Source organism: Rhinopithecus roxellana, chromosome 1 (genome assembly GCF_007565055.1).
Source record: "Rhinopithecus roxellana isolate Shanxi Qingling chromosome 1, ASM756505v1, whole genome shotgun sequence".
NCBI lineage: Eukaryota > Metazoa > Chordata > Mammalia > Primates > Cercopithecidae > Rhinopithecus > Rhinopithecus roxellana.
This window is the reverse complement of record NC_044549.1, coordinates 18,030,578-18,044,846: the sequence shown is the minus strand read 5'-3', so window position 1 is coordinate 18,044,846 and position 14,269 is coordinate 18,030,578. Positions and strand designations below refer to the sequence as shown.

At 31.6% G+C, this 14,269-nt stretch overlaps 1 protein-coding gene across 1 annotated transcript in view; it reads right to left on the bottom strand.

Moving 5' to 3' along the window:
* EPHA6 (EPH receptor A6) overlaps positions 1–14,269 on the bottom strand; it is a 955,335-nt gene that overhangs the window by 364,886 nt on the left and 576,180 nt on the right. The window contains exon 6 of the mRNA XM_030938295.1: positions 4,480–4,604. Within this exon, the coding sequence (XP_030794155.1) occupies positions 4,480–4,604 (125 nt within the window). The remainder of the gene's footprint in view (positions 1–4,479; positions 4,605–14,269) is intronic.

Sequence of the window (14,269 nt, the reverse complement as noted above, 5' to 3'; positions counted from 1 at the left end):
GTAAGTAAAATAAAAATAAAAAGTTTTGTAACTTATCTTGACTTCTCTTATTATTTTAAAGTGCCTTTTCATAGTCAAGTTGTATTCACTTGAGTTAAAGGAAAATGAAAGACTGGGTATGGGCCGGGCGCGGTGGCTCAAGCCTGTAATCCCGGCACTTTGGGAGGCCGAGACGGGTGGATCGCGAGGTCAGGAGATCGAGACCATCCTGGCTAACACGGAGAAACCCCGTCTCTACTAAAAAATACAAAAAAAAAAAAAAAAAAAAAAAAAAAAAAAAAAACTAGCTGGGCGAGTTGGCAGGCGCCTGTAGTCCCAGCTACTCGGGAGGCTGAGACAGGAGAATGGCGTAAACCCGGGAGGTGGAGCTTGCAGTGAGCTGAGATCCGGCCACTGCACTCCAGCCTGGGCGACGGAGCGAGACTCCGTCTCAAAAAAAAAAAAAAAAAAAAAAAAAAGAAAGACTGAGTATGAAAAAGAAAAGTTGACTTAAAAATTAGGGAATGTAATTAACTGACTAAGGAATATCTAACTAATTATAACCCACAAAGCAATATGTTTTCTTTCTCACATATCACTCTTAATAAACAAACATGCAGACACACATACCACAGACACACTCAGACACATCACACACACACAGAGAAAGAGAATAATGCCAGGGTCTTAATTTCTACATATAATTATGATGTTAAGAATACCGCTTTCTATGGTGAGGTATTTTAAAGAGTGTGTGTGTGTGTGTGTGTGTGTGTGTGTGTGTGTGTGTAATTTCAGTAGATTTCAATGAAAAACCATAGTTATCTGAGGGATGGGATAACATTAAGATAATTTATCTATATAACAGTACATACACAAACATTAGCATTTGACAATAGCTAGAACTGTAAAAGATTACCTAGATCTAGATCTTTCTAGGTCCTTATTTTACAGATGAGAAAACAGAACTATAAAAGCTGAGATCTGAGCCAAACTCAAATATTTGAATACTCAGACCAGTGCTTTTTTTCTAAAATATCGCACTCTCTGAGCAAAGATCACTGATAACAATAGTATGTTGTTTAACTTCAGGTATTTGCAGACACTTCACATTCCAAGCAGGTTAACTTACTTCCTGATTTGCAGAAAAATGCATTTGAAATAAAAAATTTAAACAGCATGAATTCCTCAAAGAATTGTGTAAATACGGATATTTCGTGGATCAATTATGTGTATAGCAATACAGAATAACTGATTGAAATGAAATGCAATTTTTTAACAACATGGCACCAATATTAAAGACTGAAGAGTATATAAATAGTACAATGAGCCAAGCATTAATTCTCCAATAGTTCTTTAAGAATTTAGCTATTTTTTTTAATAGTTAGTGCTCCAGCAAATCAACTTGGATCACTTTTACATGTTCCTGTTTCCATTTGCCAGCTTATGTGTTTCGTGTTTAAGAGCTTGTACCTGTAGCCTTCTTTAGAACCTAAACTCGGGCTACTGGAGCCACTGCAGAGAACGAGAAGTGCCCACGAATTTTTTTTGCACACCATATATGTACTTACACCAAAGGCTGTAGCCAATAACTGACTAAAGCCAGAGTAGAGAAGCCCAGATTCTTTGTTTTCATAAGATGAACTCTGAGATATAATTTAGAATCCAGAGCTTCCTTCATTGTCACTCAGTTTGATTGATACCTTCCTTCACAGTATTGCTGGCCCCATTCTTTCGCCGGTTCCCCTGGGACTTTGCTTAATCATTTGCATACAAATACTTGTCTCTGGATCTGCTTTTGGGCAGACAACTAGTAAAGACACAGACTAAAGCTATTTAGGATCCATCCATTCATCCATATTTATCTATACTAGCTACCTTCCTCTGTTTTCTCTGCCTCTGTCCAAATACCTCATTCCCTCACTCTCCCAAATAGGCAAAATTTGAAACAGACCAGTGTGCATCTTACTCTATTCTGTATTTCTCTATACTTACATAATAATAGACAAATATAAACATGAGAGAATATTTGTGTCCCAAAAATGAAATTATATGTTTATATATATATATATTTCTTTTTTATCTTTTCTTACTGAACAATATTTAGATTACTAATGAAGTAAGAAATTAGCACTTTAAACTGAATTCTATTGCAATTTTCCATAGTTATAAGTTATAAATCTTTGCTTGGAATGAGAAACCATGTCATAGATACAGATATGTAAAATGTACAGTTAGAATCTGAAGTCAAAGTAGGTAAAAATTTCAATGCTATCATTTTACATTCTCTCTGAAAGATTTTAGCATTCTAACATTTTTGATTGGTTGCTTATATATTGTCTATTTATATATGAAAGAACAATTATTTTATTTAGTTTGTACATAATTCCCATGCTATCATTTTCTGATTCTATGTTGTATTATTTGCCAAATATTTCCTTAATGCTTGCTCAAGTGATTTTTATACTAACTTAGAGTTATTCATCTTTAGGTCTATTTATACCTAATTTTTACAACCCACCAAAAACGTTGATATCTTTATTTCCATGTTGTAAATATGAAATCTGAGGCATAGGGGGATTAATTGACTTTTTCTTGGCCATAAGCATAATGAGAGGCAGACTCAGAACATGAATTAGAAATCCTTGACTTCCAGCTCCATGTTTAATCCATTAGTAGTGGGTTATTGCTATTTTCTTACAAAATAAACTCCTTCATAACATTACCTATTCCATCATTAAAATAAAACCTATGTAATAAAGCCAAATGTTGTACATATAAGAATGAACATAAATATTATGTTAATTACTATCTTTTAGAATCATATTGATTTCTAAAATTTTGATTGGATGAATGTGCTTCTCTTTCTATTAAATCTGTATGATTTATCCTAACTTAGAAATATTGCAAGTTATTTTCATCCTCAAACATATAAGGTATAAACGATTATAACATTAGTGATTTTCTGTGTGTAAAATATAACCCTTACAAAACAGAGAAATATTTTGATTCTGAAAAGTTGCTTGTATATATATGCACATTGCTTGTTAAATAGTCAGAAATTTTGAGTGTATGAAAATATATTTAAACCAGTCAACAGAAAATATATGTTTTCTTGTGACAGTGTGCTATAGGCTGTAACATTTGAAAGGCTAGTCCAGCAGATTTCTGAGCACATATTAGCCAAGATAATTTGCAGAATCTGTATTCCAATTTAAACTCAGTAAATTTGTCCTTTCTTAGGCTATGGATTTATCTATGTCACTTAAAGATAATGACAGCTTTTAATTGACTACATAATGCTGAAGCTATTAGAGCAACAAAAAATGGATACAGCTATGCTACTAAGTTACCTCTCCCATTATCAAACCTAGATTTACTCTGAAGCAGAATAGAGGAAGCTATGTGTTATGGTTTGAATGTCCCCGCCAAGCTTGTGTTTTAAGTTGACTGTCATTATAACACTATCAAGAGATGGAACCTTTAAGAGGTAATTAGGCCATGAAGGTTATGGCTTCATCTGCAAGACTGGTGTCACCAAGGGTGTGGGTTTCATATTGCAGAAGTAAGCTCCTAATAAAAAGATGAGTTTGGCTTCCTTTTGCTTCTCTCTCACCCTGGCCTTGCCCTCCCACAATGGGATGACTAACCAAGAAGTTCCTTTCCAGATGCTGGGACCTCAGTCTCAGACTTCTTAGTCTCCAGAACCATAAGTCAATAAATTTCTGTTTATTATAAATTACTCCATCTGTGGTATTCTGTTATAGCACCACAAAACTAAGAAAGTGGGGTTCTATTTCTCCTCTTGCCCTCAATTTCTTCAGAGGAAGACTAAATTCCTTTATGATTTCCTTTGCTTCTAGTAAGGTACAGAAATGCAAGATGTTCCTGCTCACTGTAATATACCACTGGATATTACATATAATTTTTTCATTAAAATTTTTATTTAACATTCCCTTTGCAAATTTCTAGAAGTAGTATTAACACAGTAAGACATATCAGAATTGACTATGTGGTCTGCTGTAATATTTATGCCAAGAATATCATAATGGTGAGGAATGAGAGAAAAACGCATAAAGAACGTGAATATAATAAAGGGAATAAAGTATATACTTGGGGAAATATACTAATTGAGAACAATTTTGTATGACAAAAATGGAAATAAGGGTTCCATTATTATAAATAAGGATTTGTCAACTGAATTGAATAAATTGAAGAAGTTACTACTTCTTACAATATTATGATACTCTCTAGAGTAGGTCATGACAGAAATGAACATCTTACATTTTCTACTTTAATATGACACAAAACAAGATAAATTAATTAATAAGTTACAAGCAGAATAGTAAGTTAGAGAGGATTCAAAGAAACAGAAGGTATGAGGTTAAGCCAAAGAAGAACAGGGTTTAAAATAAAATAATACAGTATAACGACATGCTTAATATATACATATATATGCGTATATGTGTAGTGTTATAGGAAGCTCCAAATAAGACCTACTTTCTCATAGTACTTGATCTCGTAGTCCAGAATGGCTCCATTGGAAAAAGCAGGTGCTTGCCATGATAGGGCAATGCTATTTTGGGATGCCCAGTCCTTCCTTACCACACCTATCAGGGAAGGTGCTGAAAGGAAAGAAAATAACTAAGAATTAATTGGCAGGAATCATTTTCCATTAACCTTTCTTTAATATTTTCTCTTCCAAGGAAAATAAAATTCTTGTTGAAGAGGACACCATTTATTTAAGGCGGATTAATAAGATAGCCTTAGGATATGCTCTATTCAATCCAAATAAGGCATTAAATATATTGAGGAACACTCTTAGGGAACACAGGAAAAACTCAGATATTCCAAGAATAAGGGCCAGAACTCAACATCTTTGGTATTATTAGGGGAGGATATTTTTCTTTAAAATGGTTTTGGTCTTCAGCTATAACATGAAATACAATACACTTGGCTCTTATGTTTTATCAAATATTAATCTACTGTAGGAAAAAACAAACTCTGAAATTGCAAGATCATTTATAGGCTTCTCCCTTTCCTGTAGACATTTTAAGGCTTCATAAAGGTTTATATTATAATCTTTATAATTGCAATAAATGATTGTTTATGAAAGTGAGGATTATTTCTTTTGCATAGTTTCTGTGACACTGAATAAAATTAAAATATTTAAGTTTAGAAATTACTTTCAGAATCATGTCTTTTTATTTTCCTATATATTATAATTCTAAATTAATCTGTGTTAAGCTTCCAATATATAACTAAAATATATATATCTCAGATTCTTCTCTTTACACCTTTTAGAAAATACTTTTTAAGTATTCTAATTTAAAAAAAAACAGCAGTGTTTGACATAGAAGTCAACAATCATTCAGAAAAAATAAAATCCAAATTAAAACACATAGATATGCCATTTCTCACATAACAGATAGGCAAAAGAAAAAAATTTGGTAAGACACTCTGTCAGCTAGGCTATAGGATACAACACTTTACCACATTGTTGGTGGTAATGCAAAATGATACAACTCTTATGAAGGGAAGCTTAAAGATTTAAAGCAAAAATTATGTAATTATTTACACTTTGGCTTTTTGGAATCTCTCTCAGAGATATACTGCACAATACAAAGTGTCATATTTACGATACTATTCCTGGAGATTTATTTCTAAAGGCTGTAACAATCTAAATGCCCATCAATAAGGGAGTAGTTGAAAAACTATGCTACATCCTCTAGAGAATTATGAAATTGTAAAAAGGAATTATGGCTATCTATAAGCACTAGAATAGAGTTATTTCAGAATATATTTTTAACTGAAGAAAGTAAGGTGAAGAAAAATGTATAAAAACGATGTAAGGATAAATCTAAGAATAACAAATAATTATAATGGTTTCCCTTAAGGGGTGAAAGGCAATAGGATAAACACTACAAGGTTAGAAACTGGACATCTGTGAATATATATTTGCCTTGGTAAAAATATTATAAGTGATTAAAAATAATTTTAAGAACAATTTTGAAAAATTAACAGAATCACAAAATGAAGAATACTGTATAGAATTGAAGATGCAGCCTCCAAGAGGGAACTGTTAAACATAGCTTTAAACACATTGATTTGACAAAAATATCAATGGGATGTGCTTTAATAATTAAGAAAAACCATTTTCTTATTTAACAATTATTAAACTGTTTTAATAATGATATTGTTGATGATGTTAGTATTGGTATTATAATTTTGAAGCTGTTATATATACATATTAAAGTACAAATCAAATGAGCAATTACGTTGTTATTGAGAACTAGATTTTTTCCTCCTGTGGGAGAAAAAATATAAAAAATGTCAGCTATATTAAGGTAAATAAAAACTCCAAGTTAGAAGTTACATTATAAACTCATTATATCTTTCCAATTCATTTTCAGAAATCTACTTAAATGTACCAATCACAGGTGAGAATTAGATTTGAAAAATTGATTCTGTCATACTTTCAATTTCTAAGAAAGTATTAAGTATTAAAAGTTTGGCATTTTATTTCTGAAGGTTGCTTTTTTGTTCTAAGGATAAAGTATTTTCTTAAATTTGTAAGAATGACAAGTTTGGTTTTTCTAAGGAAATAAGGTCTTTAGAAACTATATTTAAAATTATTTCTGGCTGTTCAATGGGAACATTTTATTTGGACTAGAATATGTTCTTAAAATGAGAGATAATTACAGAAGTCACTAGGAAATGAAAGTTTGTCATGTGAGCTAAAACAGAAATAATGTGGTATGTAAGAAAAAGCACTCAGATATTTCACTATTTAAAATAAGCCCTAACTATAGACTGTAGAGACACAACAAGACTACTTAAAAAAACAAGACCCAACTATGTACTGTTTACAAGAAACTCATTTCACTGTAAAGACACAAATAGACTGAAAGTGAAGTAATGGAAAAAGACATTCCATGCAAATGCAAGCCAAAAATAAGCAAGAATAGCTACACCTGGCCGGGCGCAGCGGCTCAAGCCTGTAATCCCAGCACTTTGGGAGGCCGAGACGGGTGGATCACGAGGTCAGGAGATCGAGATCATCCTGGCTAACACGGTGAAAGCCCGTCTCTACTAAAAAATACAAAAAAATCTAGCCGGGTGAGGTGGCGGGCGCCTGTAGTCCTAGCTACTCGGGAGGCTGAGGCAGGAGAATGGTGTAAACCCCGGAGGCGGAGCTTGCAGTGAGCTGAGATCCGGCCACTGCACTCCAGCCCGGGAGACAGAGCGAGACTCCGTCTCAAAAAAAAAAAAAAAAAAAAAAAGCAACACTTGCATCAGGTAAAATAGACTTTATGTCAGAAACTTTAAAGAGACATTTATATAATGATAAAAGTATCAAGTCAGCAAGAGGATGTAACAACTGTAAATATATATGCACGCAACACTGTAGCAACCAGATATATAAAGCAAATATTAGATCTAAAGAGAAAGATAGACCCCAGTACAATAGCAGTTGGGGACTTTAACACCCTACTCTCAGCATTAGACAGCTTATCTAGACAGAAAATCAAAAAAGTAATATTGGATTTAAATAGCATTGTAGACCAAATGGACCTAACTAATAGTTGCATAACATTTCATCCAACAGCTGCAGAATAAACATTCTTCTCATACACATGGAACATTCTCCAGGATAGACCACATGTTAGGCCACAAAACAAGTCTCAAGAAGTTTATAAAAACTGAAATAATATCAAGTGTCTTTTCTGATCACAATAGAATAAAACTAGAAATCAATAAGATGAACCTCAAAAAATACAGAAACACATGGAAATTAAACAACATGCTTCTGAGTTACCAAATAAACAAATCAGGAAAGAAATCAAAAAGAGAAAGAACACCCAAATAAATAAAACCAGAAACAAAAAGAAGACATTATAACTGATACCACAAGAATACAAAGGATCATTAGAGACTGTTATAAACCACAAAATGCCAACAAATTCAAAACCTAGGGGAAATGAATACATTCTTCAACACATACAAACTACCAAGGTTGAACAGTGAAGAAACAGAAAATCTGAACAGACCAATAATGAGTAACATGATAGAACCAGTAGTAAAAAGTCTCCCAAAAGAGAAAAGACCAGGAACAATGGCTTCACTGGTGAATTGTACCACCCTGTTAAAGAAGAACTAATACCAATTCTTAACTATCATATCAACAGAATGAAGGACAAAAATATAATTATCTCAACAGATGCAAAAAAAAATTTTGATAAAAATCAACATCTCTTCATTATATAGACTTTCTACAAATTAGGTATAGAAGGAATGTATCTCAACACAATAAAGGCCATATATGACAAATACACAGCCAACATCATACTGAATGGGGAAAAGTTGAAAGATTTTCCTTTAAGAACTGAAATAATACAAGGACGTTTACTTTTGCCACTCTTTTATTTATTTTAGAACTGCAATTCCTAGCCAGAACAGTTAAGCAAGAGAAAGAAAGAGAAGGTGACCAAACTGGAAAGGAGGAAGTAAAATTCTCCCTAATTGAGGATGACATGATCTTATATACAGAAAAATGTAAAGACTCTAGCAAAAAACCTCTTATAATTAATAAACAAATTCAGAAAAGTTGCAGGATACAAAATCAACGTACAAAAATCAGTAGCATTTCTATACAACAGTCATAAATGTGCTGAAAAAAAATCAACAAAGCAATCCCATTTAAAATAGCTGCAACAATACATAAATACAATATCTAGGAATACATTTAACCAAGGTGATGAAAAATCTCTATAATAAAAACTATAAAACAGTGATGAAACAGTGTTTCATATAGTTTTAAATCCTATAGTTCATATAGTTTTAAAAACTATAAAACAGTGTTTAAGAGGAAACAAATAGATGTAAAGACATGGATTCAAATATTTAGTATTGTTAAATTACTATACCACCCAAAGAAATCTAGATTCCATACCTCCCCTATCAAAATAACAATTACATTCTTTACAGAAATAGAAAAAACAAATCCTAAAATGTATATGGAAACAAAGAAGATCCAAAATAACTGAAGCAGTTTTGAGAGAAAAACAAAACAAAACAAAAAGCTGGAGGCATCACATTGCCTGACTTTAAAATGTATAACAAAGATACAGTAACCAAAGCAGCATGGTTCTGTCATAGAAACACATTTAAAAACCAATGTGACGGAATAGAGAGTACGGAAATAAACCTATGCATTTGTAGCCAGTTGATTTTTGGCAAAGATGCCAAAAACATACGTTCCTTTCCTCAATATGTTTTTGGCAACTTTTCAATAAATGGTGCTGAGAAAACTGTACATCCACATGCAGAAAATGAAACTAGATACCTATCTCTCACTATATGCAAAAATCAATGTAAATAGGTTAAGGACTTAAATGTAACACTCAAAAATATAAAACTGCTTGAGGAAAACACTAGGGGAATGCCTCAGGACATTAGTCCAGGTAATCATTTTATGAAGAGGTCTCAAAAGCATAGGTAACAAAAACAAAAGCAAAAATAGACAAATGAGATTGTATCAAACTAAAAGCTTCTGCATAGCAAAGAAAACAATCAACAGAGTCAACAAACACCTGTAGAACAAGAGAAGATATTTGCAAACTACTAATCATTCAATAATGGATTAATATCAAGACTGTACAAGGAACTCAAAACACTCAACAAAAAACAAATAATCCTATTTAACAATGGGCAAACGATCTAAGTATACATTTCTGAAAAGAAGACATATAAGCAACTAATAGATATATAAAAAATGCTCACCATCACTAATCACCAGGAAAATGTAAATCAAAATTACAGTGAACTATCATCTCACTCCATTTGGATAGCTATTATCAAAAGGAAAATAAATAACCAGTGCTGGTAAGGATACAGAAAAAATGGAACTCATCCACTGCCAGAGGGAATGTAAATTAGTGCAGTCATTATGAAAAATAGTATAGAGGCTTTTCAAAAACTAACAATAGAACTATCATATGATCCAGATATCCTGCTACTGGGTATATATCGAGAGGAAATGAAATTAGTATGTTGAAGATATCCCCCCCAACTCTAAGCCCCCCCACATCATGTTTATTGCAGCAGTATTCACCATAGCCAAGATATGGAAGCAATCAAAGTTTCCATCAACAGATGAATAAATAATGAAAATGTGTAATATACACACAATGGAATACTATTCCACTGTTAAAAAGAAGGAATTTCTGTAATTTATGGCAACATGGATGAGCCTGGAGGCCATTATGTTAAATGAAATATGTAAGTCACAAAAAGATAAGTACTGCATGTTCTTTCTCATCTGTGAAAGCTAAAATATTTGATCTTATTGTAGAGCATAGAATAATGGTTACTAGAGGCTGGGAAGGGGAGGGAAGTGGATAAAGAAAAGTTAGCTAAGCAATACCAAATGACAGCTAGGTAAGAGGAATAACTTCTAGTGTTCTACAGCACTGTAGGTGACTATAGCTAATAAGCTATTGTATATTTTTAAATAGCTAGAAGATTTTGAATGTTTCAAACAAAAAAATAAATGTGTGAGGGGATGTATATGTTAATTACTTTGATTTCATCATTACACAGTGTATTCATATATCAAAATATTACACTGCACCCTAAAAATATATACCACTTTTATGCATCAATTAAAAATAAAAAAAGAACTTATGAGCTTTAGGCCAAAATATTATACTTTTATGTTGACAAGGAATAAAATGAATGGAAAAAGTGTACGTATTTAGTAAATTCATTCTCACTATTACATTAAACAAAGAGACTACTCTTGGGTAACCAAAGAACACAATTTAGTGATTCAAAAGAAAACAAGTTTTTGAGATATGTTCTTTATGTTGCAACCATATATACTATTTTTGGCATAACAAATGAAGATATTTAAATGAAAATATTATTACATAAAGTTGTATCCAATTCATCTTCGGTAATTAAATCTCAATCAATTCATTAAAAAAGGAAGAGAAAAAGTGCTCAGATAATTTAGCATATAAATTAAGACACATTTGCTCTTAATAAACCACCTTTAATAAATTTGTCCCTGTTGGAAGCTGCATTAACATTCTTCAATTATAGTGTAATAATGTATTACATCATGCTTTATGGATAAATTATAACTTTGAAGGGAAATCATACAAATTAGAAGTTGATTGAAACATATCAATTCATTACAATTTTTGAAAATGTCATCTTCATGTATACAATCTTATGGTTAATTTTCAGTTTAATGTACAATGTCTAAAGCAATACTACCAGTAATTTACATTTTGCTTCATAATGATTTAGCACTCAAGGTCAGCACTATAATCCTTGCAAAACTTAAAAGAAATTCAATTATAGCCACAGCATAAAAGAATGACTATTGCGAAAAATATAGGTACCATTTTTCTATTTACAGTTCTCCAGTGGGCAATTAATAGTACACCTACATCACCTAAATTTTATGAGTTCCATCCTATACTTTTATAAAACAATAATAAATAAAAATGGATTTCAGGGTCCAAATATGCTAAACCCTAAAATCTCTTTGCTTTTGCACAGTCCTTTCATATGTTGATATACATATTTTACATAGCTATAAAATGTACATAATTTTACAAAATTCTATTTATTTTTAACAATGCATACTAAAGCCAATTCCATATTTTGAAAGAGTATCTGTCGTTATTATTTTAATTGCTAAAATACTCCATTCTGTATACTTAATGAAATCAATGTTGAAATTTCCAATACTTTCCTATTAGAATTTTCACACTTCATGCACAAATTTTTTATTTTGTTAAATTTTTATTAAGAAAACTGCTTCATATAACTTGGATATTCTGAGACATACTATGCAAGAACTGAATCAATATATATTAAGCTCACACTTTAAATGGTTAATGAATTGGAGGAGAGGAGAGAAACAATTTACAGGTCAATATACACCCCCAAATGTTGGATTTTCTGTGTTCACAGAGGCCAACGGTATATAGAATTTTATTTTAAAATGAGGCTTCCATATATGAAAGCTAAATAGTTAGTTTTGAATATACTTAATGATTTTTTTCTTAATAATCCAGGATTATATAACATTTGAGTCTGACATATGGTGGTAACACTCGAACTAATGAATACAAAGCAGAAAATATAGTATATACATTTATTTTCCATATGAGGAAAACTGATTTTAGGACACAGAAGAGCAACTATTGATTTTTATCTCTGATGCTAAAAAGTCAGGGGAAAAAAAGCAGGAAAATAAAATCTAGAGTTTGTCAGATCAGAAGCTGATGGAATAACTTGAAGGCTTAAGCAATATTCCCTGAGTAAGAATTATGTATTCAGGATAGTTTTCAGCAGAATTTTATTTCTGATACACATTTTTATTTAAGTCTTCAAAATCTTAGCTTTGACCTTCAAGAAAAAGATTGAACAGACTGCTGAAATGGTTTTAAATATAAACCTTTTTGATGACTACATTTCCAATAGGTTTCCAAACACTATGTAACAAAAATTTGAAGGAAAAAAATATACAGCGGAATAAGTTAACAACAGAGGCCTCATTCACAATTAGATGAGTATTTTTTTTTATGCTTACGTGGAGATACCTGAAGGAATCATAAATTAGTCTAGTTAGCTATTTTGCACTCAAGACAATATTTTTATTAAATATTTATTTTATAGCATGTATATTTATCTTATTTCAATCTCATAAATGGAATGGAAATTGTCTTTGTTTTAAAGATAAGAATTTTAAATATCTCAAGAGTTGAGCAATTGTTTAATGAAGAGATGTGAAGGTAAATTTTAATATTAAATCGAAGTGCTGAGAAAGAATTGAAAAATCACATTTTTTACTACATTTTCTCCTAAAATGAATTCCAATTTAGTGTAATAAGTTCAAAATTAGAATCTATGCTCAAAATTAAAGCAAGAAATAAAATAATGTCACAGATATCCTTGTTGCCTTTGAAAATGTTATTTTTAAATTTTCCTAATACTATTATTCAAATTTACACTATGGATAAATACAAATATGCATTATTTTGAAAATTTAATACTTATGGGTTATAAAGTCATGTTTCTAAAACTGTATTAAATAATGCTAATTCTCAGTCATCTATAAGCATTCTAGATCTATTAAGGTTTGCCTATCGGGGTGTGCACACGTGCACGCCCTGTGTGTACATGCATGCTTATGTGAGAAAGTGAGATAGACAAAGAATGAGAGCACACTCCTATACACATGCTGTGACAATGAAAATCTTAATAGTGAATGCTACACAAGAGAATCTTAGTATGAAGATAGACCTTATAAGTCATTTATTTTTCCAGCAATCCAGAAAATCCCTTGACACTCTTTGATAACTTATTATCCATTTTTTGCTCCAGCATTAATGAGTATCTTATTCAACAAGGCTATCCATTCCTTTTTGTAAACCTCTAGTTGTTTGAAAAGACGTCATATGGAATCACTGTCTTACTGTAACTTCCAACTAGGTCCTAGGTTCTAACTTTCAGCATAAATAGAATTAACTCTTTCACCTTCCTTCATCTATCATCCTCTTTTCTTCTCTCTTTTTTTCTCTTCTATGCCCCTGCCTTCCTTCTTTACTCTTTTCTTTCTTCATTTACTTTTTAAAATGCTTTTTATTGCCTTATTTCTTTACATTTTTCTTTTATTTTCTTCCTTGTGCCTCTTTTAGGACAGGGCTGTGTGTGTGTGTAGGTGTGTTTTAATGGAAATATATATATATATATACACACACAATGAAATGTCAATCAAGAATAATACTAAAACAAAATAAATAATACAGACCAGAAAGTACAAACCAGAACAAAATGTTAACACTATATAATTTTTTCCTTTCTCTTTACTAATGAACTAATGGGTATAATTGCAAAGCAAAAACACAGGACAGTATTTCTTTCTGTGTATGCTCAGGAAGGAAACAGTATAATCAAACACGACAATTTTACCTGTGAAATTCCGTAGATGTGATACATGTTTATCACGTTGACATTTTTTGAAACCTGCGAACATGCTTCAAAATACTTCTGACCTATATTTTGTTTTGGAAATGTTCCTTAAATGTTTTGTGCTTTAGATATCACAATAGTTCCTAAGAACATCTGTCTCATGTGCTTTTGTTTTTATGTTTTTTTCTTGTAAACAGAATTTAATGGTAATATACGTTATCTATTTCCTGCATGTGGTTGAAACCCTAGTTATGAGTTTGAAATATACATGTGAGACTTATATGCAGCCTGTTACTAC